The 25616-nt window shown below is 50.3% G+C and overlaps 12 protein-coding genes across 14 annotated transcripts; 4 read left to right on the plus strand and 8 right to left on the minus strand.

The window, feature by feature from the left end:
* Positions 1-601: 601 nt before the first annotated feature.
* HMPREF1120_03179 (RalA-binding protein 1) lies at positions 602-1103 on the plus strand (the record flags this gene model as incomplete). The annotated part of the gene is made up of 2 exons (XM_009157234.1): positions 602-883; positions 945-1103. 2 exons carry the CDS (start codon positions 602-604, stop codon positions 1101-1103), a joined length of 441 nt encoding a protein of 146 aa, XP_009155482.1.
* On the minus strand, positions 971-2386 carry HMPREF1120_03180 (uncharacterized protein). The gene has a single exon (XM_009157235.1). It carries the CDS (start codon positions 1803-1805, stop codon positions 1170-1172), a length of 636 nt encoding a protein of 211 aa, XP_009155483.1. The 5' UTR covers positions 1806-2386; the 3' UTR covers positions 971-1169.
* Positions 2320-4523, plus strand: HMPREF1120_03181 (uncharacterized protein). The gene is made up of 2 exons (XM_009157236.1): positions 2320-2899; positions 2984-4523. The coding sequence occupies exons 1-2, from the start codon at positions 2822-2824 to the stop codon at positions 3776-3778; spliced, it is 873 nt and encodes a 290-aa protein (XP_009155484.1). The 5' UTR covers positions 2320-2821; the 3' UTR covers positions 3779-4523.
* HMPREF1120_03182 (uncharacterized protein) lies at positions 4409-5869 on the minus strand (the record flags this gene model as incomplete). The annotated part of the gene is made up of 1 exon (XM_009157237.1): positions 4409-5869. The coding sequence occupies one exon, from the start codon at positions 5867-5869 to the stop codon at positions 4409-4411; it is 1461 nt and encodes a 486-aa protein (XP_009155485.1).
* A 1316-nt stretch (positions 5870-7185) lies between these two features.
* On the minus strand, positions 7186-7895 carry HMPREF1120_03183 (histone H2A.Z; the record flags this gene model as incomplete). The annotated part of the gene is made up of 3 exons (XM_009157238.1): positions 7186-7433; positions 7511-7580; positions 7794-7895. 3 exons carry the CDS (start codon positions 7893-7895, stop codon positions 7186-7188), a joined length of 420 nt encoding a protein of 139 aa, XP_009155486.1.
* Positions 7896-8738: 843 nt separating this feature from the next.
* On the minus strand, positions 8739-12001 carry HMPREF1120_03184. 2 transcript variants are annotated; one of them, XM_009157240.1, is made up of 3 exons: positions 10806-12001; positions 10231-10750; positions 8739-10177 (listed from the first exon to the last, which is right to left on the minus strand). In XM_009157240.1, the coding sequence occupies exons 1-3, from the start codon at positions 11187-11189 to the stop codon at positions 9258-9260; spliced, it is 1824 nt and encodes a 607-aa protein (XP_009155488.1). In that variant the 5' UTR covers positions 11190-12001; the 3' UTR covers positions 8739-9257. The 2 variants fall into 2 exon arrangements, with proteins under 2 accessions (XP_009155488.1, XP_009155487.1); XM_009157239.1 differs by having other exon boundaries at positions 10231-10753.
* An 881-nt stretch (positions 12002-12882) lies between these two features.
* Positions 12883-15149, plus strand: HMPREF1120_03185. Of its 2 annotated transcripts, XM_009157242.1 has the most exons (2): positions 12883-13619; positions 13678-15149. In XM_009157242.1, exon 2 carries the CDS (start codon positions 13707-13709, stop codon positions 14649-14651), a length of 945 nt encoding a protein of 314 aa, XP_009155490.1. In that variant the 5' UTR covers positions 12883-13619; positions 13678-13706; the 3' UTR covers positions 14652-15149. The 2 variants fall into 2 exon arrangements, with proteins under 2 accessions (XP_009155490.1, XP_009155489.1); XM_009157241.1 differs by having other exon boundaries at positions 12883-15149.
* Positions 13574-15440, minus strand: HMPREF1120_03186 (uncharacterized protein). The gene has a single exon (XM_009157243.1). The coding sequence runs from the start codon at positions 15176-15178 to the stop codon at positions 14849-14851; it is 330 nt and encodes a 109-aa protein (XP_009155491.1). The 5' UTR covers positions 15179-15440; the 3' UTR covers positions 13574-14848.
* HMPREF1120_03187 (heat shock transcription factor) lies at positions 15421-19007 on the plus strand. The gene is made up of 2 exons (XM_009157244.1): positions 15421-16601; positions 16653-19007. Exons 1-2 carry the CDS (start codon positions 16093-16095, stop codon positions 18565-18567), a joined length of 2424 nt encoding a protein of 807 aa, XP_009155492.1. The 5' UTR covers positions 15421-16092; the 3' UTR covers positions 18568-19007.
* HMPREF1120_03188 (uncharacterized protein) lies at positions 18545-19619 on the minus strand. The gene is made up of 2 exons (XM_009157245.1): positions 19062-19619; positions 18545-18998 (listed from the first exon to the last, which is right to left on the minus strand). The coding sequence occupies exon 1, from the start codon at positions 19570-19572 to the stop codon at positions 19255-19257; it is 318 nt and encodes a 105-aa protein (XP_009155493.1). The 5' UTR covers positions 19573-19619; the 3' UTR covers positions 18545-18998; positions 19062-19254.
* A 2829-nt stretch (positions 19620-22448) lies between these two features.
* HMPREF1120_03189 (uncharacterized protein) lies at positions 22449-23503 on the minus strand. The gene is made up of 2 exons (XM_009157246.1): positions 23011-23503; positions 22449-22947 (listed from the first exon to the last, which is right to left on the minus strand). The coding sequence occupies exons 1-2, from the start codon at positions 23383-23385 to the stop codon at positions 22771-22773; spliced, it is 552 nt and encodes a 183-aa protein (XP_009155494.1). The 5' UTR covers positions 23386-23503; the 3' UTR covers positions 22449-22770.
* A 271-nt stretch (positions 23504-23774) lies between these two features.
* On the minus strand, positions 23775-25435 carry HMPREF1120_03190 (salicylate hydroxylase; the record flags this gene model as incomplete). The annotated part of the gene is made up of 5 exons (XM_009157247.1): positions 23775-24158; positions 24213-24488; positions 24542-24569; positions 24635-25235; positions 25336-25435. The coding sequence occupies 5 exons, from the start codon at positions 25433-25435 to the stop codon at positions 23775-23777; spliced, it is 1389 nt and encodes a 462-aa protein (XP_009155495.1).
* Positions 25436-25616: the final 181 nt, after the last annotated feature.

Genomic DNA, 25616 nt, shown 5'->3' on the forward strand with positions numbered 1-25616 from the left:
AAAGAGGCGCATCATCTCTAAGGCCTGACTATGGCAAATGTGTCAAATATGCCGACGTTCTCCATTTTGAGCCCAGGATCCTCAGTACAGATTTTGGTTGATTGCTTGATAGATGACACTTTGCGAACCGGAAGCCATGAAGACTGTGACGCTTCGGAGTAGATGCTGGCACGAGGTACAATATTTCAGTCCAATTCCATTACAATATAGTCTAATATGTGCATTTGCATCAGACATGGAATGATTGATGCAGTGCTACCACTGGTGATGGTGGTGCAAGGCTGCGAGGTCAAAAATGACGTATTAGATCAATGACTTCTACAGTAAGTTTCGCGAAAGCATCATATGCTCAAATTCGATCCAGTATCTGAATTCTTACATGCCTGCGACAAATATCACTCGATCGAAATACTTCACCGTCGTTTGTGTTCTCGTTCTCCTCATCGGCTTCTTCCCGGGACTCCCGCAGTTCCTTCTTGGATTACCGTTTCGACTTATATTCCCGGCACCACCAGAGACCACTCCATCAACTGACAACTGTGCCGCAAGGTGCATATCCATTCCCGAACCACAGAGCTTACCGTGTTTGAGAGCCGTTAATATGTCCACCTCGTGGTTTCAAAAGACATTCACGCTCCCGGCCAAGTCCCGAGGCTCCTATCTCATAACCGACCACGTCGTCTCCTCGCTACCGGAGTTGAAAGAGTACAAAGTCGGGTTGCTGAACCTGTTTGTGCAACATACTTCATGCGCACTGTCGTTGAATGAAAACTGGGATAGTGATGTGCGAGAGGATATGAGCGATGCGCTAGATCGACTCGCGCCGGAAGACAGGAAAGGAAACCTCTACCGACATTCAGCAGAGGGGTTGGACGATATGCCGGTAAGTCATAGATCGGAGAGGCTAAGCAGTTGGATACGTTAGGTTGTTGACGATGAGTTAGGCACATATCAAATCAGCGTTGGTAGGAGCAAGTGTCACGATTCCCATCACCGATGGCAAACTGAACACGGGTACCTGGCAAGGGATCTGGTACCTAGAGTTTCGGGCGTCAAAGCACTCGCGGAAAGTGGTGGCAACCATACAAGGCGAGAAACGTTAAAATCCATCAATCTGCTGGTAGCGCAATGGAAACGAACTTGCTATTTCTATTTCACACGCCTTTTTTTCACCCTGCTCGTGGGTTCTTCGGCTTCCAGAGTAACCATGCCATCACCATCAGACCCTTCAGGCCTGTTGCTATCCACAAAGCCACACCATATCCAACGTCCTGCTTGACGAGCGCACCGCCTATCGTGGCGCCGAGAAAAAGTGCCACGGCCCCTAGAGCGCGCCGATTCCTGTCCGGGTCTTCAAATAGTCCTGCCGTGAAAAGCTGCGGATCGCTCATCAAGTCGCAATATAAACTGGTCAACACCACCGTTGGGATGGCATTGTATTTCAAGACTCGACTTGCAACGATCTGTCCTGCACTTTGAAATGCCAGTAATGCAATAGGACACAGTTCCACCCACTCAAAGGTCCCACGGCCATTCTTCTCGTGAGTCGCCGGAGGTGTCTTCGTCACCACGCCACCTGAAATCAGACTGCAAGTGATGACCATAAAGATCGTCTGGATGAGGAATGACGATATCAAGACCCAGCGTTTCAGGGGACCAAAAAATCGGTGATATTTGGCGAAAAAGAATGCCCCCAAGCAGAAGGATAGAATAGCAACAAGTGATTTCACCCAAGTGTATTTCGGGATATCGGCAGGTAGGTCGCTCACCCCAAGAGCGGCGAAAATGGTGTTTCCTGGAAGCATGCATGACTCTGTATCAGACCTCGACTCTGGGGTACAATTTGAACATCACGTTCCTGACAGACATAACCGTTTGCATACTCACGAAGCACGTGTAGGTGCTGAATGCCACACTGTCCACTATGCCAGAGACGAAGAAGCAGCCGAGAAGGATGGTGTCCGCCCAACGTGCGTCAATATCGGCTGTCAACCTGGAGTATATTCTTTTCGACCAAGGCATATCTGATGCCAAAAAATCGGACATGGCGCCATCCTTTTCCGGATGAGATTGAGGTCTTTGCATTGAGATGTATAGCAGGTAACTTTGTAGGTTGTCGGGTAGTATGTACAGGACAATGTATGTTGTGCCAGAGGAGGGTACTTGGTAGCTGGAAAATTTGACGTGAAGATCACGACAACGCTCTGACAAAAGACCTCTTACGTAGACGTGGTTTCCACCCGCCCGATCTAGGTCCAGGCCTTACCATTTTGTGAGTCGCACCTATTTCTGCACATGTATAGACCAACTTGAAGTAGTGTCCGCATGGCGGAGCTTGCAACCGCTCCATACCTACCTGGTACTGTTTTCAATTGTGAATTGTTGCATCTGATGCGAGGGACAAAAGTGCAGCCTTGCGCGCGGATTGAGAGGAGAAATAAAGTGGAGTGACTGTCCGGCGAAACTATTTTCCTGCCGCAGCGGACAGTCACTCCGCGCCGATTGATACTTTTTATTTGTACACTGCAGTTCAACTGAACGTCACTTATATCCTTTTCGACAGAACAAGCGCCGCGCTGGCTCGTTTGGCCCTGCATCCTCTCAAGAAAGGCCAATTCACAGTTGTATTGCCACTTGGGGCACTCGCTGGGCTCTCTGCAATGGTGCACTGAGCGTTCACAGTTTGTTTTCGTCTTGGACTAGCCTCATTATCTTTCTGCCAGTCGCAGAGTAATTGGGTTCGACAAAGGTACAGCATACCTGTTGTACTTGACACGCTCCAGTGAGGAACGACAGACGTGAGAAACTTGAAACAGGCAAGATGGCAGGTTTCAGCACGCCGAGCACTAGGGGTCAGCAGCCTGCGAAGCAGATGTCGTCGCGATTGCTGAACATGAAGGTAAAACTCTCTCGCAATATCCTTTCGACTATCTACCTCACATCGCGCGGCTGCGGGCAAGCGACGCTAACATTGCCCTGGTAGTTCATGCAAAGGGCAGCGGCAGCATCTCCGAGCGGCGCAGCAACCACCCAGACACCATCCACCGAACCATCTTCCAAGCGCCGGCGCATTGAAGACACGACCGTTTCTCCTTCAGCATCAGCTCCTGGTACTCCTGCTTCCGCATCAGGCACTCCGCATTCCTCAGCCGACGTACAAACCACCAGCCTGGGAGTAGCAAGGGGAGGGCTAAGCACATTCAACCGCGGCGATGGCGCTGATACGGAATGGGTTTTGGATCTGAACATGACATTCCCCGCCACTGCGAAGGTCGACGTATCACACCCATCGGCAAATGGACAGATGAATGGAGGAAACCCTTCGAGAAACTCAACCAGGCAAGGCCAGGCTTCTGAGGGGTCCGAGGACGAAGACATATGGTCAAACCAGCCGAGTGGTAGACAGACCTACGGGTCGTTCAAGCACAAACGCAGATCCAAGACAGCACAGGGAGACCTCGAGGACAATGGCGACTTGAGTCCAGGGTCAGAAGCCTCGGACACAGACTCCGACTCGGACGATACAGACCACAATGGTTCGCGCCATAGAACGCCGTCTCGACGAGGTAAAACGAAGGCCTCCAAGGCAGCGGATTCGGACGAAGAGATGCGCCAGGTCCGAAGAGCTATGGAGCAGAAACATAGGAACATGCAAGGCACCGGAGGGCCACCAGCACGTGGTGGAGGCGGCGGGGGTGGAACTCCGTCCGGTGGAGGAAAACGGAGAAGAGAAGACGGCAACTACAAGAGCCGGAAGAAGTCGAGAAAGACCATCTGAGGCTGAGCTCGGCCGCCCTGGACAGTATGAAAGCAGTGCTTCAGTGTCAGTGGCCCCTTACCGTCCGAATCTTCCTCAATCATCGGGGAAAGAAAGCGTCGGTGATTGGGGTCTTATGGGGGGCGTGGTCATGCTCAGCTGTGGGCTCTTTCGATTCTCTCACTGTCCAGAGACAAGGGCCTCTTGTACGAGTGGATATCGTCAGCAGGCAGGACGGTTATGATCGTGCAGCAACCTCAGTATCCGAAATTCAACATGCCAGGCCAAGCCGGGCTTACCCCCCTTCGACGCATATGTGTCGAGCTACTCGACGACACCGACACCACGAGAGGATGACCGACGGGCGTAATGGGTTGGGTAGGTCCACCGCTGACTCCCCTTTATGAAACGTTGCCGCAATCAATCACTCATCCGACTCTCGGTGCTCTCGATTCTACAAGGCCTTTTGTTTTGCGGCACGAAAGTCCTGTGAGGAGGTTATCCCTTTCTTTGGATGGCGATGAAAATTACTTTCACCCGAGGAGGTTATTGATATCAAACTTCGCAATCCTGGTTATTGGAGCCCCGATATCCAGTGTCATGCATCTGATGCTCTGTTTCCCAAAAGCTCTCCAGGGAGCCCGGGGTCCTTTAACTCCCATAGTTTCTGAAAAGCCATCGTGTCTGCTCTGCTGCCCTCGCTTGTGCCTGTGCCATATCATCAAATGTGTTCTTGTAATTGTCTGTGCATGCCTCTGGGCTGTTGCCTCTACCCCTGTCGACATGCCAAGTCCGGTTCCGGCGTCTGTCTCTCCGGTGATGTCGTTCTCTTCTTCTAGCGTACCTCTCAGCTGCTCTATCAAGATGGTCATGGACATCACGCAGACGGTGATAAGGGTAGCCGTAGTCGTGACCGGAATTGTAATAGGAGTCGTCCGCGTCGTGGTCGAGAAAGTCATCCATATCATCATATTCATCGTGTTCATACCAACGTCGGCGTCTGTATCCTGAGAATAGGCCACTCTCGTCTTCATTGTCAACCCTGTAGTCGTAATCATAGTTGCGGTCATAGTCCTGGCCGTACCCATCATCATCGTAGTCGTCGTCGTCATAATCATAATCATAATCATAGTATCTGCCGCCGCCGTCGTACCAGTCAGCATAATATCTGTATCCATCGCCGTAATCACTCCCGCGCAAATAGTAGTCATCATCGTCCCAGAGTTCAGAATCAGTTGTATCACTGTCACTGTACGTATCCGTATCCGTGTCCGTGTCGTCAGTGTCAGTGTCTGTGTCAACAACATATGAACCTCCTCGCGGCATTCGCACGAATCTCACCCTTCTTCTACCAGTAGGTCGCCTCGAATACCCATAGTCTCTCGATCGGCTCCGTCTCCTCCTCCTCCTCCTCCTCCTCCTCCTCCTCAACCACCTTCTTCTCCTCCTACCCCCTGGACTTTCATTTCTCTTGTGTCTTTCCCCAGCCCTACTTCTGCTCCTACCTCTGCTCCTTCGTCGTCTTCCACGTGACGATCCACTGGAGAGGAACTCTGTGCCAGAACTTGAGACGGAATCTTGATCTCCGTCCAGACCAGGCCCAGCAAGAAAGTCGTGGTGTCCGTATCGATCAAATTCATCCATCCCATCGGCGTCTAATTCATTATCGTCATCATCATCGTCGTCGTCATTGCTGCGAGGTTGGAATTGGTGAGGATATACCCCCGCCAGGAGGGCGGCTAGGGCCCGATCTTCTCTGCTGCTCCCCCTACTTGTGCTGCTTCTTCTTCTTCTTCTGCTTCGACCTCGGCTCCGACTTCGATTTCGGCCTCGACCTCGACTTGAACTTGTGCTCCCTCCCGTCGTCGACCTGGAAAACCTCACCGAATGTCCTTTCGAGTTCGGGGTTCGTGCGCCGGACCTGACATTCCTGCCCCTGGAATGATGGCGATAGCGACGATAGTGCCCACCAGATGTATCTCGATTGCGACGGCTACTAGTATAGCCAGATCCAGATCTCTCACCGCGTTTGACCGGAGTATAGATGTAAAAATTCCGTATCGTTGCGATGCTCCGCGGTGGTCGTCGACTTGGCCTCCTTGAGTGAGGCATTTCTCTTGTCTCGTCTCACGAAAGTGATGGGACAGGATGGAGGATGGTCGAATCCGACACTGGCGCTAGATCTAGATGATGCAGGCGCGTGAGCATTGAAATAAATGAGGACCGCTGGCCCGGCTTCCTTGGTCATACCTACCTGCTATATGTATATTTCTTGATACCGGTAGGAAATCAAGATGGCCAGACAGACACGTATCAAATCCGAATTTACGATCGTCGATCGTCCAGATCTTGAATCCGGTGGGTTATGACGGCAAGGTCCGAGGCCGCTGGAGGGAATTTTTAATGCCCTAGTCGAACCACTGACAGGCAGGGCGACGACGCGTCCCGACAATGACAGGAAAAGTAGGGCAGAGCAGGATATCTCACCATGGAAAGTTTTTGACGGACCTGGAGTCGGATGAGTTTAGAGTACCGTGCTCAAGAATCGTCAAGGACAGTAGAATAAGGGACAAGCAAGGCATGAGGATTGGGAAGAGGCCGGTGCGGCAATCATACACAGCTGAGGCGACCAGTTGAGGGCTGGAAAGGCATGTGCTCGAGGATTAGCGACACCAGCAGCAAACAACACAAGCCCCGGTGTGAGTGTAATGCCATACTACCTTTCGGAACGCCTTGACCGCCCTGGAAGATAAAGAGACCCTCATACATCGGCAAATTATAAACGAAACTTTCCGATTGTGAGGCGCGGTGTAACATCTTCGCACCAAAAAGGGGAAATGAGGAAGGCCACCATCACATGGATCGACAAGTAATAGGTAGCAGACGCCGCGAATGACTGATAGAAGCAGTGTTGGAACACAAGACTCAGACAGGACTCGATGTCCTCTTTCTGGTCTAAGGGATATGGAAAAGTGTCCTCTGGGATGTGAAGGTGACACGGGCACGTCATGCAGATATCCGGCCTCATTGGACTTTAGGCTAAACGAGCATGCTGGCAAACAAACAACACTTTCGCCTTCAGATGAGGTCAAAAGAGCCCTCAAGATACAACGGCAACTACTGAGAAGTATCAGAAATCGCACAACGAATCAGATGGAGCAATACTCAGCGTGGTAGGCAAAAGAAAAAGGTGAGGGTGCCTGATTGGAAAGGTTACCTCAAAATTCAAGCAACGGACCGAAACCCATCTAACGTCTGACAGTATCGAAGAAAGCAAAAACCACTTGTGATCCCTGTGATGCTGCCCTGGGATATCCTTCGCCATGCACTCCTCTCAAGCCTCCATGTCCTCAACGCCACCGTCCATTTCAGCATGCCCGTAGGACGCCGATCCCAGAGATAATCAGAAAAGCGTGCTCCCCGCACAATCATGCATCCGATTTGCTCTTCTTCTTTTGCTCGACCTTCAACAACAGCGCTCTGTTGATGTGAGGAAGAACACCGCCGAATGCGATTGTAGCCCGGATCAAGGTGTCCAACTCTTCGTCACCACGAATAGCAAGTTGAAGATGTCGAGGAGTGATACGCTTGACTTTGAGATCCTTGGCGGCATTGCCAGCCAACTCAAGCACTTCGGCGGTCAAATACTCGAGAACGGCGGTGACATAGACGGCAGCTATTGTTGAAAATGTTAGTATTTGACACGCTGTATATGTCTCGTTGGCAGAAAGGAGGGTTGGACAAAGAACGTACCTTTGGCGCCAACTCGCATCTTGTTCTGAGTATTGTTCTTGAGGAACCGCTTCACTCGACCGCAGGGGAACTGTGAGCAAAGCGCATTAGTCTCATAGTTCTTATGTAGAAATATCAAAGTAAATGCGACCCCATGTGGAAGCAACGCGTATCATAAGGATGTGGGCATTAGTGAAAGGGCACTTTCAAGGACAGCGAGCTCGTCGCGTCCTACACAAGTATGACGCGACAGAGCGTGTGTAGAATGCGCAAGTATATTGTCTAAGGAACAAGGTGGTCTCACCTGCAAACCAGCTTTCGCGCTATGCGACTTCTGCGGCTTTGTTGTTGAATCCTTCGCGCCACTGGCCTTCCCGCCGATGCTCTTGCCTTTACCACCTGCCATTGTGAGAGATACGCGGATGAATGAATGTAAGGAGTCGGCGTGGTAATGCGACAATGGATCCTGGGTGGCTAAGTGATGGAATGGTCGAAGTTGGCGACGCGTCGGGCTGTCGATAGTTGATGATACAAGTGGGAGGGTGAGTAAGGTAAGGTAAAGGTCCAAGGTGGGTGGCAGGGAAAAGCAGGCGCAGATCGTAAGGGAAAACACTGCAGATACCACGCTAGCCGATTGGGGATTAGTTCACTTGGCTCTTCTGGAGCTCTTCGCAGGCGAATCGTAGCCAGTCGTGACACGGCACTCACTGGCAGGCTGGCACTGGCAGTTCAGAAGCGGCTGCCATGTTCACCTCAAACAGGCATTGTGTAGAGGTGGGAAGATCCTGAACATTAGTCTGCCTGGTGACTCACCGTGGCCACTATAGCTAGGCAGCAGCTTGATTGAAGCGGCGGAACCAGGCCCCTCCATAGTAGAGGGAAATGCCGCCTAAACCTGTAGTACTGTAGTTCGCCGTGCGTTCACCTGTTCGCCTTCGCGCAGAAATAAGGCTGGTTCCACACTGTCACATATTCTGGTGAATTGGAAGAGATAACCCCACTTACGAACAAGGTCTGTTGTCATTATAGGCACCTACAATTGTACCTGATGCTCGAAGGAAGCAACTACGCGCATGTTGAGAACAAGAAGAGAACCTCGAGCCGCAAATGGAGACTTCTCTTGGCGCTTATATAAGATCCAAGTGGCAAAGGGTGATACCTACCGGGTACCGTGGATTGTACAACATCCACGTTGTAGCATTGGAATGTGAAAGGCATCCCAAAAGAACTGGATCCAAGTGGAAGATGCCTGGATAAAGACGACATATACCTTGATATTACGTGCAGATCCCCTAAAAGCTCTGCCAGCTATTACTAGTAGAACGAGTGTATCTCATACATCAGCACCAGTCTCTCCGGCCATCACAACAGCAGCCTGAGCTCCAGACCATATCAAATGCACACAATAAATGAGAAAAGCAACTAACACGACCATGTCTCTCATCAGAAGTGCCTCCACGGAGACCCTCCGCAACAACACCCAGGATGCACCGCCGTCTCCGACTTCAAAGTTCAAATTGTACAAACCACTTTCAATCGTTCTTCTTGGGACTCATTAAAAACATGCTGCAAGCCGCACCACATGCATGGCTTGTCAGGTCGTTACAACATTCTTTTTCTGTAGTCCAATCATGCAGTCATGTAGCTGCCCTATGCGTCTAACTTTTGTTTCCAGGTAAGGGGGGCTGGTTCGTATCGTTCGTGGTTCATTGAATCGTCATTGCTCTGCAGGAGCGTCATCAAAGGGGTGGGGGTATCTGGTCTCTCTTTATTCGGCAATGGCTGAGGCCCCGGCCCTCAACTCATCGCTACCCCGTCCATTCTGTCTGCGAAACCCAACAGTATTGCTTGGGTTGGGTCCCCGAGCCTGGCGCATCGGGTTGGCATTCTGAGCTGAGTTTTCCGGTCCAATACTGACGGTTCTCTTGCTGCCAATGGGAGCAGTAGGCTGGTATGTGTTCTGATTGTCACTCCATTCCGGTCCGTTTCCGAAAAAGCTTCGTTGGCGTCTGGGACTGGTCTGAGAGCCCCCGTTGTTGCTCATGGACAGATTTGAGAAGGAGGAAATGAGGAATGGCTCGTCTCTATTGGAAGATTGCGCCGAAGGCACACCGGTGGATGGCAAATTCGGAGTGGTGGAACTGGCTGTATCATTGAGAGCCTGAAGACGAGCGCCGTTGGTTTGCAGGGCGGCCGGGAAGCTGGCAGACGAGGGGACGGGCGAAGGGCTCCAGGAACGGAGGTCGGCAAACGATTTTGCATTGCGGAGGTTGTTGTCCGCTGCACGTCCGAAAGCATTTGAGTCCATGACGTCCAGCAGACCAACAGACGACTGGCCTCGCAAAGTGTTGAAGGACGGGCCGTTATACTGTCTTCCCTCGCTGAAATCAGCTGTAGATGATCTGCCCAGGTTTTGTCGCAAATTGTCATTTGCACCAAATCCCCCGGATAAAGTAGGAGGACTGACGTTGTTGCCCGGGACCGATCGATGGATGTGGACTTGTCGCTGATCTCCAGTGCCTCGGGAAGTATGCATCAAGCCCATATGATGAGCGAGAGTATGGACAATACGACGGTGGTGAGGTTCCAAGGTTGGTGGGAAGATAAGGACTTCGCGCGAGGGGTCGCGCTTAAAAAGAGTCATCTCAGTATAGAACTCTAATGTCTTGGGATCATTCATGTCAACATCTAGGGTCAGTGTTAGCTTTCACGTCCGACATACATCGGCAACTCGAACTTACCAGGCTTTGCACCACGGTGTGATAATGGTGACGGAGTGTTTCGCGAGATAGATGACAATGAAACTTGGTTGTGCAGTTGACCTTGTGGTATTGGGCGATGTTGCTCCTCAAGTTGGCCCCGCCGCTCACGCTTCTCCCTCTCAATTCGCTCTCGTTCCGCAAGGGGAAGCATTTTCTTATATTCCACGCGCAATTTGCGGCCACTGAGATCCATATGGTTGAGTGCTTGAATGACTTGCTCGGTCTCTTGCGGAGAGGTGAAGTTGGCAAAGGCAAGACCGCGGAATACCCCATTATCAAAGTGATAATTGAATGCGTAGGGGAGGGGCAGGTTCATGTCAACCATGAGTTGAACAAGCTGCTCCTTCTTCACAGCAAAAGGAATATTCTTGATGACGATAGCTGTAGGGATCAACTCGTCGTCGTCCTCATGATGGTCGTTTCGAGCTTGGACTCCTGGCCGATGGCCGCCCATTGTCGGATGCGGCTGTTGCATTTGGGCAGGCTGTTCGCCCCAAAGCTGCTATAACAATTAGTACAATGGGAGAGCAAGCTGTGACAGACTTGGCACTCACGTTTGAAAGACCCATGCGGCCTCGACTCGGTTTTACACTTCGTGCTGGGCCGTAGTTCGAATTATGAGGCATGGTTCCCAGATTGCCGCTGAAGGATTGCAAGGGGCCGCCGTTAGTGCCCCAGGTTTGAGCCGCGCCTGGATCGTAGGGGAAATGAACATTCCCGACCCCCTGGTTCTGCATTGGTCCACCAAATCCATCTCGCACGTTATCGAATCGCATAGTCGGCACAGAACCTTCAGTTCCAAACATAGAGGAGCCCACTGTTCCATAGCCATCATTCCTGTTGTTCTGGCGATTTAGCGGTGGGTTGCGAAACGCTCTTGGCGACGTGCCAGAGAGGTCATCGTAGAAGCCTTCTGGAGCGTTTGAGAAGGTTGCCATTTTGCAAACAGATACTGTTGAAGGGTGTATCTTGACGTTGTTTCAAGCCCAAACACTCCGCGACAACCTTGTTGTAACCGTCCGACCGAGTTTTATATTCCTAATTTTCGAGTGCTTTATATCTCCCGCCGGTGGCAGAAGCAACGGATGACCGTCGGAGGCGGAGTTGACGAGCGTGGGCTGCAGAAGGCTGTATTTCAGAGACACAAGACTGCGCAGGAGGGCTGGCGTCTGAAAGTCGCAAAGAGGATGGAGACAGGGATGTGGACCCCCTGATCCAGAACAGATTTTCGACTTTCGAAAGAGAGCAGTTCAGTCGCTCGGCCAACGGAGTCAAGGTAGGTGGATTTAGGGGATAGCAGTTCAGAGGCGAAGAATTTCCACGATGTGTGTCGAGTCAAAGGACCGGCAGGGCACAGGGGGAAAAGTGACCGCTTGACGTCTCCAGTTGAAGTCGTCTAGCCGTGAGCGCGAGGCATGGTAAGGATAGACGGGGCGATGGAGACGCGAATATTAAGGTGGCAGTCGCAAGCAAATGAGGGCCAGCAACTGCGACTATGTGTGAGATTGGCGAAGGGAGCTGGGAGGATTGGGAAAAGGTGATGAGGTTCGAAGGAGTTTTGAGAACAAAGAAATTAGGACATGGACGTTGGCAAGACTAGAGGAAGTAGGGGTGAACTAGAGCGTGTGTGGCCTCCCAAGCCGTGTGCCGGGCGTGCCTAAGAATCCCCATTTCCCCTGCCGACTGTGCGCCCTGACTTGATGATGGGCGGCGTCCTCTTCGTAACAGCACCGCAGCTTCCTGTTGACAGCCTGGAGCCCACAGGCGCAAAATTTCCCGCGGCCACATCAGGGAAGCCTATAAATTCACTACTAGTACGACCGTCTACGACTCCCCGCTGGCATTGGCATTGGCATACTTTGCACACTGCGCCGCACCTCGTGCTCTCATTCTATTATGCTGAGAGCAATACTAGTATTCGCTGAGATGCGACTGTCGACTACCAGTACTAGCGACAGTCAGGATACTATCATTGAAGTTTAAAGCAAGGTGCTTGAGGCCACCGTGACTGGCACCTGAGGGCGCTGGCACCTGCGCCCACAATATTAATTTATCACACGCGCGCCGTCGCGCACATCCCACCTTCCTCCACAATCATCAAAGTGCAATCAAACTCGCCCATCCAGAAATTCTTACTTTGCTGCCCCTTGTTGGCCTACAAATAATGTGCTATCATCTTGCCCACTCTATCCACCTGAGGTCTATCCACCTGCACCCACCGGCCACGCTGTTTCTACACAAGAATGGCAGTGCGGCCACCAGAGAATCTCGGTTTGCGTCACACGATACGGTTCCCTCACTTCCGCCCGTCCCTCCGCCTCTGTTTCCGAGCCACCGGAGCCTTACGTTCCCACCTGCTGACGCCCTCATAGCTTCCCCCTATTCGCAACCTGCCTCCTTTACCTGGATTAGCTAGCAAGAAGATCAGTGACTGCTGGCGGGTGAAGCCTTCTGTCTGTCCTCGGTGTTAGTGTGATCCATTCTCGTTCCTCAATTTGACGGTAAGTACTCGCCCTCCCACGGGGACGTAATGGGATCGGCCGTTACGAACCGCAAACAGCGCTGTCACAGATTTTCCCTGTGTCTAGACCGTCCTTTGCGGCGATTTTGCCTGGCTTGCACCCAGAGTGTCTGGGATTATCCGGTTTAGTGAGACCGCTGCCTGGTGGAAAGTAGCTAGGCGGCAGTCATGTCGCAAGTAACTGCGAGCCGAAGAGGCTCTTGGGGTGAACGTTAATGAGTATAGTAGAAGGGAGACCTGGGCCGCAGTAAGAACATTCTCGGCGAGATTATTAAACATTGTGTACACTGTAGCCCTGTGTGGCTTCAACCCGCATGGGAATGTAACAGAAGCCTGTCATTCAGTGGTACATATGCAGAGTGGTGTGCATGGCATTGCCATCCAGCCATGAGTGAGATCAGGAAGCAATTGCGTTTTCATCCTCCTGGATACTTGTCAGGTACTAGTAGCACAGCTTCAAGTTGCAATGTTTACAGAGGAGGCTGATTAACTCGAGCCCTGCTTACCTTGCACCAGGAGCCTGGTACGGCAAGAATAATAAATGTCATTTGCCCCGCATCGTCAAAGGCTGATAACCTGCGGTGCAAGGAAAAGTCTCAGGGGTCGAGATGTGGCTGACGCTCGTTGGCCTTCAGCAACTCCAGTTTCAAAAGAGTGGCCAACTTCAGACGACAGACGTCAATATCGATCAGCGTCAACTGCCATTTACATACCTAGGTACCTACCTGCTCAGCACAACAGTGCAAAGCGTTACGGATCTCAATCTCGAGGGAACCGAAGCTACTCGGCAAACGAGGGTGGCTGCAAGGTAGATCTTGTGAACCCCAGTTGGTGTAGCAGTCAACAGGTACTGTATTTTATCCTTCGGTGATACAGGGATTACTCAAATTCCTAATTTGATCAAGTCACCACTGTCGGATTATAAGAGATAGCAATGGCGACATCGGCGCTCTTCGAGAATTTGGTCTTGCATGCACCTCACCTGTCCACCAGGCAAGTCCTGCCAGCCTTCATCTACGGGACGGCTTGGAAGAAAGAGGCCACCACAGAGCTGGTCTACCAGGCTATATCCAACGGCTTCACCGCAATCGACACCGCTGCCCAGCCCAAGCATTATAGGGAAGACCTTGTTGGCGCTGGCGTGTCCAGAGCAATCAAAGATGGAAAGATCAGAAGATCAGACCTGTACCTGCAGACCAAGTTTACCAGCGTTGGAGGACAAGATCCCGACAACATTCCTTATGATGCTAAAAGCCCTATCGCGGACCAAGTGAATGCGTCGGTCATTTCATCTCTTGGAAACTTCAATTTTGCAGATGTCGTCAAGGGCGATGATGAAGCACAGCCGTACATCGACACCCTTGTCCTACACTCTCCCATGGAGTCATTGAACGACACCTTGGAGGTGTGGCAGACTCTTGAGCAATATGTCCCCAATGAGATCCGAAACCTGGGCATTTCGAATTGCAACCTGTTCACGCTGATGGATATCTATGAACGTTCGACCATCAAGCCAAGCGTGGTGCAGAACCGCTTCTATCCGAATACCAAGTTTGACATTGCAGTGCGGCAGTTCTGCAAGGAGAAAAACATCATCTACCAGAGTTTCTGGACGCTGAGCGCGAACCCCAACCTGGTCTGGTCAAACGAGGCCGGCTCTCTGGCGGAACTGTTCAAGATCAGTCCACAATCGGCCCTATACTGTCTCGTCCTTGGGCTGGGTAATATAGTTATACTGAACGGCACCAAGAAGACGCAGCACATGCAAGAAGACTGGAAAGCGGTGCAAAAGGCCAAAGAATATGCCGAGTCTCACCCAGCTCAATGGCAGAAGATAGTGGCCGACTTCAGGAAACTCATTGGCCAACCTAGGCCGTAAAAACAAAATATAGGTTCGGACATCAGATCCGAACTGCAAGATGGGCTTGTCCGCTTCTGCCGGGAGAGCCCCAAGGTGAGGGCAGCTGTTGATTCGAGCGGAAAAGCCTGATCCCAGGTAGACAGCACTAGCCGCGAGCTAGGAGTCAGGTGGAGCTCGGGTCATCGAGCGAGTCCTGAATGCTCGGTCTTCGTTGGCTACCCTGCCACCCGGTCTGCTCGCTTAGACGAAGGAAGGTTTGTGCGGCCTGCTAGAGCGCACTCAGGACGCGTTAAACGTGCTAGTGAGAAAGGCAGAATCACTGAAGAAAGCCTCCGACTATTGTGTGATTGTGCGCAATAACCACTTGAAAGGGAATAGAGACCGACAACGGCCTGACAGCATGTAGACTGTTGCAAGCGCTGTATGCAGTATAGTTGTAGATTCCAGATCTTGATGGGAATCGTTGACGAGGAACGTGATGTTGTGCGTGCACAAGGAAAATGGGAAATCCTCTGCCATCTGGACCGGACACAGTAGTTGTACATCCGGCTTGTTCCGCAAGGCTGGCGTAGTATAAGCCTTAAGCTGCGTGAGATGCTGCAGTGCTAGCCTGGGTAGGAAGGACTGGGGAACGGCGGCCATTGGCAGGATTGTTGGCCGAGCTGGATAGTGTGACAATTGAATGGAGGAGATACGAGCCCGGCGGCCTGACACGGCCACGCAGGAAAACCTGCGTTGAATTGGCCGGTTACTAGCAAACTAGCCTCAGTGGTAGTACTTCGTAGTACCGAGCAAAGCCTGAGAACGTGAGGTCCAGCCTGCAGTGCAGTGGCAGTGGCAGCGAAGTGCAACGGTGGAGCGGGCTTGGTATTGCGTCTCGTCTCCCGGTCGAAAAAACGGCGGAACGGTGGCGGCCCATTGGCCAGCGATGTCATACTATCCTCAGCCCGCTCCAGTTCCCAATCCCGCAAAACACAAACTGCACGACCGCCTGGCACTGCACAATGCAGCCTGCGATCGCATCTCGATCGTGATCGTTCATGTGGTTGTATCTGCCCGTGGCCTCCTCTATCGAATTAACGCCTCTCCATGTTCCTTCCCCCTCCGTTGGATTGACAACACTACCAGGTCCATCCGGACGTCTCGCCCGACCTTGAGATTTCGCTCACTCAAGCGTTAGATTGTCATCTACCGAGCCCGCCTCAATTGACGACCTCTTCTTCTTACATCCCACTTCCTCCTCCCGACACCCCTCCCATCATCGACATAGACATACACGAACCTTCAAATTCTCGACCTCGCTGCTCCGCTTCGAGACCAAATACCTGCCGACGACTGTTTCATCTGTTGGCAGTGTTAGGTCGACACTGCATCACTTCCACCAGCTTGAAATCTTTTCAGTCAGAACAAGGATCATTCTACACCGACATCTGAGGAACTCTTTACGCTCGATTTGACCATGGCATCTCAGGGCTTCTCGCGAAAACGCCCTGCTCCAGGCGCCGACCCCGTGCCGTTTGCATCTCCTATCCCCGCCACTCTTCCGGGCTTCAATGACGGACTAGGCCCCAATCTCTCTAACGATGAGTTCTTCCAATGGGGCCAGACTGGTCAAACAGGAGTCCCTTACAATGATCCTGGATATGCCATCAATGGGACCATTTTTCCTCAACCTGTGTCTCAACCAGTCCCGCAGGTTCAACCTCCACAACAGCAGCCACAGCCACAGCCGCAAATGCAACCGTCGAATCAACTCACTCGCAGGCCCATAAACCAGCTTGCCGCCCGAGGCAGGCTGAGCGAAGATAGTACTACCTGGGGTGAAACTTTGAACGGAATACCACATACCACCGAGGCAGACTGGCCGGACGATGATATCGCGGAATTGGAGGCTAGAGCACAGATTGCGAAACGCGAAGCACAAGCAAAGAGGAAGCAGATACCACCTTTTGTCCAGAAATTGAATAGGTATGGTTTCCACACGGCAGAGGACGTGCAAGGTTATTGACTTTTTCACAGTTTTCTCGAGGACGGAAAGAACACTGACCTTATCCGTTGGTCGGACGATGGCAATTCCTTCATTGTCCTAGACGAAGATGAGTTTGCCAAAACGCTCATTCCCGAACTCTTCAAACACAACAACTATGCCTCCTTTGTTCGCCAACTCAACATGTATGGGTTTCATAAAAAGGTCGGCCTTTCGGATAACTCGATGAGAGCAAGCGAGAGAAAGAACAAAAGCCCGAGCGAATACTCTAATCCGTACTTCCGCCGTGGCCATCCGGATCTGTTGTGGTTGATTCAAAAGCCCAAGAATGTCAGTGGACCGGCGTCCAAGCGCAAGGGCAAGACCGAGAACGATCAGACGGAGGAAGATGCCGAAGAATACACCGACGATGTAGGCCACAATGGAGAAAACCGTGTTCGTGCCCGGCCCGGCCAACTCGCCCTGAGGGCTCCCGAATCCGCCCTTACACAAGAACAGTTCAAGAACGTTCAACGTGAGCTTGCCACTATTCGACACCAGCAAGCTCAGATTTCCCGTATGATGCAAGCCCTCAAGCGCGAACACGAACAACTGTACGGGCAAGCCGCCACGTTCCAAGAACAACATAACCGTCATGAAAACTCGATTAATGCGATCTTGACCTTCCTTGCCACGGTCTACAACCGTGGTCTACAAGGCCACGACGGCATTCAAGGCATTGCGAATCTGTTCACTAATGCCATCCCTGTCGATGGCACAAACCAAGGCAACATCGTTGACGTGGGAGACTATTCTTTCAATGGTCTCAACATCGACGGCGATCTGCAAAAACCCTTCAAAAAGCAACCTTTACTGCTCACCAATGGTGGTGGACGACAAGGGCGGGCAAGTACATTGTCCCCGCGTTCGTCCAATACGCCATTTCCCCCACAGGCACAAAACATGGGTAATACTCCGCAGTCGACGCTTTCTCCGAGCGTGGAAGAAATCTTTGATACGGGCGTCACGAAACCGAACCCCTCAGGTGCCACGAACGCCTCGACACAGGGTCGCGACATGCCGCAGCGCGAGATGATGTCTTTGATTCAAAACGCCAATGCCCGCAGCGGCGCCAACAGTGCCTCCGGCGGTCCAACATCACCGGCTCAGGAATTCTCGAACGTCCTCAATAGCCTCGAGTCATCCACTGGATCAGGGCCTCTTACCACGTCACAGCGTGCTGACGTGCTGAAGATGATCAACAATTCGACGAATCAACCACCGGGGAAAGACAATGCTTTGATCAACTCAACCCCTCCTTCTGGTCCTGCCAACTTCCATCGCCGTCTAGAAAGCACGCAAGCCGAGCTTGATCAACTTGCAAAACTTCAGGCCGAGCAAGACAAAAACGTACAGGCTCTGACCAATCTTTTGCAGCCACTAAGTCCTACCGGTTCCATCCCAGGCATTGGAGATGGGCAGTCTCTTCCCCCGCCTCCGCTGGACATTGACGACTTCCTTAGCAACAATGATTACTTTGCTGACTTCCCGAGCGATGCCAATGGCAATTACGAATTTGGAAGCACGGGGCTTGGCTCTGGCAACGCCACCGGAACCGGCGACGACCTCAACTTTGTTGACTACAAGGATGACGATGAGCTCTTTGGCAATCTGAACCAAAAGAATGCCGGAGCTGGCGGTAACAAGTACGATTTCAACGTTGACGGCGCTTCGGCAATCAATGGCGTGCGTGATCAGTACGGCAACTTCAAGTACGAGACTGCAAGTGACTTTGAGCGCGATGGTGGTGGTCGCGTCGAAAGTGTTCCAAGCAGCGAAATGACGACGCCCAAATCTGCCGAAGACGCCAAGGTAGATGGGCCAACTACGCGCAGCAAGGGAAGAAAGCTGAGCTCGGTCGAAGACGAAGACGAAGCTGACAACGGCCGGAAGAGGCAACGTGCTTGATTCTGATTGCTTTTGCCCCTACTTGTCAATAGCTTTGTTCGGAGTCACAAGCAAACTGCTTGCTTTTCTTATTCGATGTCTCATAATTGATGTCTTTCCGAGGAAGGAGGTGTGTTCTGTTACGACAAAAGTGAGGGGAGCGTAGGACTCAGAAAAGCTTGTCGTTTACTAAGACGGCGGGCATTCGTTCTTGCCATAGCAGTGGAGAGCCAAAAGAGGCATTAGGGGTTAGGCAAGAAGGGGTTTGGATGTTCAAACTCTGCCTCTTGCATACCTAGTTTACTGACGAAACGAGATGATGAAAGGATTTTTCGGACGCATCGGGCGCGTTCATAGATACCCCGGAGGCTGAAAGGGTCGGAACCTGGACATATGCGAATTGACTGTACACATCTTGACCGGGTCCTTTTGTAGAATAATTCATTTCTTGCCTTGAATCACTTATGTTGGCTGTTCTGCTCTGTTCTGTTGCGTTCGTGTTCTGCATGACGTACCGGTGAGAAAGGCTCACTACGCAGCATCCATCTACCTCGGCAGCATGTACTGTAGCCGTAGCATAGTCTTTACAGCCGTGTGATAGTACAAAAGGACGGATTTCCGGTGCTTGTTGCGCCCAGAGAGTGCTGTTATGGGTCAATCATCGGGTTTGGCCATGTCCCGGTCCGACTTGAAGCCCACGCACGCCACCTAAATCATCCTCGGTACAGGCTTTTGGAACATGCAGTACACATTGCAATTTTGATTTTTCGCGGATATGAGGAAGCAAATGAACACTCTGGTAATGAATACTGAGCGGCAGTATAAGGTGTGGTCGTGGTGTCGGTGCCGGTGCCTATTCCTCCAAGGCAGGACTCTTGCGGTGGATGTTATTTTATTATTATCATTATTATTATAGCCGCAGCCAAGGCGATGAGATAAGTGAGCGATGTGTACAGTTATATGCCGGTGGGTGTGTACTTGTAGTTGTATATTCTGGGCCAACATATCCGTTACTAGTAGGTGCATCGCTCTCCTCTCAGCTTATGCCGCCCTGTCGTATATACAACGTTACTTCCTTTCTTCTTTCCCAACTCCGAGTGGTTGGGGACCTATTGCTGTTTCTCCCCATTACAGCTACAACTAGAGACCGGAACTAGTGCCGGAGATACTGTAGCTTGTTGGTGCTACCTTGATCTAGTAGAGCCGAGTAAGTAAATTATAATGGTACTGCTCGGGGTCCTACAACATTATACAACATTGTAGTTGTTGCAGCGATGCACTAGCAGTGTAGCGGTGGAACCTGCAGTGAAATTCACCAAAGCCTTCTCTCATTGGCTGACCACCTTACCCACACTTTTAGTTTTTGCCCGCTCCGAGTCCACTTTTGGTGGGTGTGGATATCAAGCTGTTGTTAGGGACGCTAACGATGATTGAATTTGCTCTAGTTGTTGTGCTCTAGTGCTCTAGCGACTGCAAACCTCGTGGTGTACAGGCCGCATCTAAATACCCTATAGACAAAAGGACACCGTATCTTTTACGGCATCATAATATAGAGTATTCTAGAGTATAGTAAATCTATTATTAACGTTATTATTATGTATTATTCTAGATTAATAGCGAGATTTCTATCTTAAGTAGTAAATATAGTTAACGTAATAGTCTTAGTAGTAGAGTATCGAAGCCGTCTACTTATAATATACCCTCTTTAGGCTATATCCGACGCCTTACTATCGAGTATAGTCTATATATCGATAAGATAAATTAATAAAGATACTTGTTAACGAATCGAGTATAATTAGCGCTTTTATAAAGCTATCTACTCTTATATTAGCTATTACTACCTATTCTAGCCGTATCTTACTACTAGTTACTAGATTATACTTCGTATCTTAAGTAATACTTATATATATTATATACTTTAGCTTAGTAAATAGCTAAAAGTTATCTTTCGTTACTAGTAGTAGTTGAATAGTCTATAAATTATCGGCTTTAATAGTAAGTTAATAATCGAGATATAATTATATTCATGATTAAATAGAAGAAGTAACTTTACTAAAGTATCTCTTTAGCTATATAAGTAAGTACTAATAGTTTAGCTTTAGTACTGAATATAGTAGTTACTATATCTTACTACTAGCAAAAGACTTTCTAATTAATTAGGCCTCTATATAGTAGAACGAGATATTCGTCTAAGCTTTTTCGATTAGTATTATTAGCGAATATAGCGTCTAAGTATATTTTAAAAGTATTAACGCTTTTAAGTTCATATTCGTTATATTAAGAAGTCTTTTCGATAGATATAGAGAATTTAAGTGTAAAAGACTCGGAGCGAGTTCTTCAAGTTTTGAAGTATTTTAGTACTCGATTAGCGGCTACGAAGTACTTAAGTAACTTGAAAGGATTATATAGATATCAAGAGAGTACGAAATACGCCCTTATAATATCTAGCCGTATAGTTATCATTATAAAATTAATAGATTTAATATGCTATTAAGTTAGCAAAAACTAGAATTTTTAAAAAATCTAATAGTAATAAAATCACGTTTAATTACGTAATAAATAGAGTAGTTAAATAGCTAGCCCACGGCTAGTATACTAGTGCTATAATAGCTGGTAGCTAACTAAATAGGCTATAAGGCGCCACGTAGCGACTGTATAGCGACAGTATAGCGACTCACCTGCCAGTGCACGGCTAACGAGTTATGTTATAAGCCGCCGTGGGCTCCCTGGGCTCTGATAGCCGCACCTTTAGCCGTGGGCCAGTGGCACTTTTGCCGATATTATATATAGATCTCTTATAGAATAGTTTCTCTATTATATAGTATAAGATTCTCTATAGAGAGAGGAGTCAATAGTAGCTTCTTATCGTATAAATCGATACTAAATTTAAATAACAGTTTATCGATATACGAGTCCTAAATAAGCTATAACTTACGTTACTTTCGATCTTATATAATTCTTATATTTAGGAACTACATCGGCAAAACTGCCACTAGCCCACAGCCAAAGCTAATGCTATAAGAGCCCAGGGAGCCCACGGCGGCTTATAATATAACTTATTAGCCGTAAGTCGCTATACAGTTACTATACAGTTACTATAGAGCGCCTTATAGTTTAGTATATTAGCCGTGGGCGAGTAGTTTAGCTACTCTATTTATTACGTAATATAACGTGATTTTATTACTATAAAATTTTATAAAATTTTTACTTTTTGCTAAGACGCTAAAAGCGGGTATTTCGGGTACATTATAGCGCGCTAACTATCTACGCTAGCTTACTAATAATTTAATATTAGCTAATAAACCTAAGATTTTCGATATAGACGTACTCTAATACCCTATTATACGCTAGCTATAGCCTAGTACTAGTAGTAGTTTAAATCGTACTTATAATTATAAATTAAAGAAGTTACGATAATTACGTAATATAGCGAAGAGCCCACAGCATATAGGCTACGCTAGTAGGGCCCACAGCCTACCTAGGATGCTGTGGGGACCCATGGGCTCAATTTGTGGCAGTTTAGCCCAGGAGGCCCTGGGCTAGCCTGGGCTTCCTGGGCAGGGCTGGCAGTTTTGCCGATGTAATCGATATCATTTATAATTCTTAAAGCGAAACGCTTTTGGACTTGAAAACGTTTTAGAATCTCGTTAGTTTAGAGCTTAAACTTACGCTTATAGAAAAAGATAATATTTTATTTAGTATATATTAGTATAGTACAAGACTAATCTATATTTATCTTACTCTAGATACTCTTAGAGCTCTTAGGTCGAAGTATAACGAGAGTCCTTCTACTAGTAGGACGAAGTACGACGAGAGCCCTTAGTATTCCGGCTCCCGTTAGTCCCGGGAAGTTAGAGATATCGAACTCTTAACTAGTATAGAAGAAGAGAAGAAGAGATAGCTGTAGTTAAAGTAGTAGCTTTATTTAAAGTCCTCTAAATAAGTGTGTCTTTGAGATATCCGGCCACCTGCATCGTTCTCTTGCTATCACCGCGGCTGAGGCACGCGCTTCCCCAGTTACATCTCAACCCTTGCTAAAGTGATCCATCACTCTATCGGCCAAATCCAGACGGGGCTGGACCTCTGCAGCGAGATGGACACTACTCCGTTTCTTGATGGTGGAGACACGAGACCAATCTCCTTTCCCTCTCCTGCGCTGCACGATCCCGGCCGAAGAAATCGCCGTGTGACAGCATCCTCGGCTCAAAGCTTGCTTTGCTCGAGCTACGCTGCCACCGAGTCAGGCATATAGGCGACCACCTTGATCTCGAGATGCAGATCGGGATGGAGCAACTGGGCAATCTCAACCCCCACAGTGGCTGGCCTGGTGCTTTTGAACCTCCTCCTCGCTACCTCGACCAACAGGCTTGGATCCATGCCACCCTTGAGGAAAAACGTTGCCTAGACGCCGTCGGCAACGGTCAGCCTAAGCATCGCATGATCGATTTTCTCCGTAGCACTTACATCGAAAACGTATTCCAATGCATCCTCTCCAAAACCAATGGCGCGCAATACGTTCTCGACGTGCGTGAACGCTTCGTCGTATTCATCCTCGAGAGACTGCGGCACACTCCCATCTGGCAAAATGCCCACTTGTCCTGATATGATCACGGTTCGTGCGTTGGGGGGCAGGATCACCGCGTGGCTGAAATGGAGTTGGTCGGCGACCTCCTGACCGTCTGCCGGATTCACGAATTTGAGGCCATGCTTTTCGAGAATTGATGCCATTGCTCTTTGATGGTCAGGTTCTTTCTGAAACCGGGGAATGCAGCCTATGCGACGGTGATATGCAATGAAGAGCAGCCGACTGCTATATGCGGGACCGAAAATGCTGCCCATCAAGTGTCGACCTTGAAATGTATCGTGGCACCGGCATCGGTCTCCGGCACGTTCACTCTTCGGATCAAAACTCGACGATGGGACTCTGGAATTCCTCCGCCCACGGATAAATTGAACAATCCACCTACATTCCGGCAACGACATTGCCAACCAGTTTGCCTACCGATATTCGTCATCGCGGTCGAGTCCCGCTTGGGATTCTGATAACTGTCGTTGGACTCTCCCCAAGGACACATGCGAGTCTTTTTGCTTAGGGAGAGCCGTGTGGAGAACATTTACCGGGGTCAGAACCACCCCCATCGTGTGCAGCGAGTCGATGATCCATGCACCTGGAATGGGACCGGAAAAAAGATCTAGAATGCGTTTACATCTCTTCTATGAAAGCCTCGTCATAGTCTTGCGGTCTGCTCAGGGGCAGCTTTCTCCGCACTCTCAGAATCGACGTCCCCCTGGAAGATGTCGAAGGAGCCGCCAGCCGGCAGTGCCAACTCTTCGATGGTCCCTTGCTTGCCCGACTTCACGTCCGAAGCCAGCTGATCAAAATTCTCTTCGGCTGTCTTTCTTGCATCAAATTCCACTATCCAATCTGGCCGAGGGACCGTCAGCGCTCCAGGGTGTCTTGCAGCCAGCTCAGGGGTCCAAGTCCAGTTGTGATAAGAGTCTCTATTCGAAAGTGACGACTGATGAATCGTATGAGACCGGTTAAATCGGACTCGTTCTGCCACTTGCAGTGCCAATGGCACGTCACCCGCCGCCTTTTCAAGGCAGACCGCCTGGCCGGTGTTAGTGACGACATTGGCGCTCACATGGTCAGCATGGGGTCTTACAAAAGTAACTGCATCCTCGACAGCCTGACAAGCTCCTTGAGCGGAAGTTGGCAGATGACAGTGCGCCGCGTCGCCCATGAGGATGATCCTTTTCGATGGTGAAAGCCACGTCTGCAATGCGTCTCGCCAGACGAGTTTATAGTCGACCAAGCGATCGTCGGGTGTGTTGCGAACCATTTCTTTGAAACTCTCGCTGAAATTGCCTTGCTCGAGGTAATGCATGACGTCCGCTTTGTTTCCGGGGAATGACCAGGACTCGCCAATGTCGTTTTCATCCTGCTTGACATTAGCCCTCCGGCAGGACAGACCCGTACGCCGTGTTCCCTTACCTTGTGCGTCAAGACCCAAACCAGATGGCTGAGACGGTCATCAGCATGGGCAGCCTTCCCAGCGTATCAAAAGCAAACACATGGCCGACTTACGTCCCGCGTCTCCAGGTATATACGAAGCTGTGCATGTCCCTTCCGACGTGCATCAACGCCTTGTCTTCATTGACATCGATGTATTTGGCAATCAGCGGATTTTTCTGCTGCTCCTCGCTCAATTCGTAGTACGCGCGATAGATGGCATAGCCGGAGTTGACTTTGTTATCCGGCAGACCCAACACCTGGCTTCTGGCCAAGGAGCGCGGTCCGTCGCAGGCGAGAACGACGTCGCCCAGGATCTTCTCGCCGTCCTTGGTCAAAACCCCCAGCTCCGTCTCGGTGTCCAGATACTGGACCACGGTCTTTCCGAACTGGAACTCGACGCCGATTTCTCTGGCGTAGTCGCTGATCACCTCGTGCAATTCACCCCGATGCCCGGCAAATTGCGCCTCGTAGTGATGAGGATACTTGTTCCAGGGCTCTCTGCAGAGCAGTTGCTCTTGGGGGTTCAGGAAATCGAGATATTTGCACGTGTTGACACAAATCGACAACAGCCGTTTGCCGACGCGGCCGTTGTCCCACGAGTTGAAGATGCGGCCGCCGTTGGGGAGGAAGTCCAGCGCATCACCCTGCGTGCGACTTGTCGGATAGGTCTCGACTGCAGGTCGTGCAAGGGGGTTCCGGTCAGCCGCCGGTCATAGCACCTCGTGGGCCGTCGGCTCCTAGGGAGAATCGGAGACATCGATGAGACGACTTACCCAGAATCGGATGCATGCCCTTCAGCTTGCACTCGATCGCGGCTGTCAAGCCGCAGAAGCCTGCGCCGACAATCACCACTCGGAGGCCGGCGTGTGTCATGTTGTGGAGAGCCTGTGTCTTCGCGGAGGGCGAGCGTTGTCCGAGCTGGCGATATTCTGAATAGTACGCCGATTGTGACCGGGACGGAAAGGGCATCAGTTGGGGGATGTGGGTGGGAGAGCAATAGTCTCTATAGATCTGATCGTTGAATCAAGATAAAATACTTGGACAACAGAACCAA

Source organism: Exophiala dermatitidis (genome assembly GCF_000230625.1).
Source record: "Exophiala dermatitidis NIH/UT8656 unplaced genomic scaffold supercont1.3, whole genome shotgun sequence".
In the NCBI taxonomy this organism is placed as follows: Eukaryota; Fungi; Ascomycota; class Eurotiomycetes; order Chaetothyriales; family Herpotrichiellaceae; genus Exophiala; species Exophiala dermatitidis.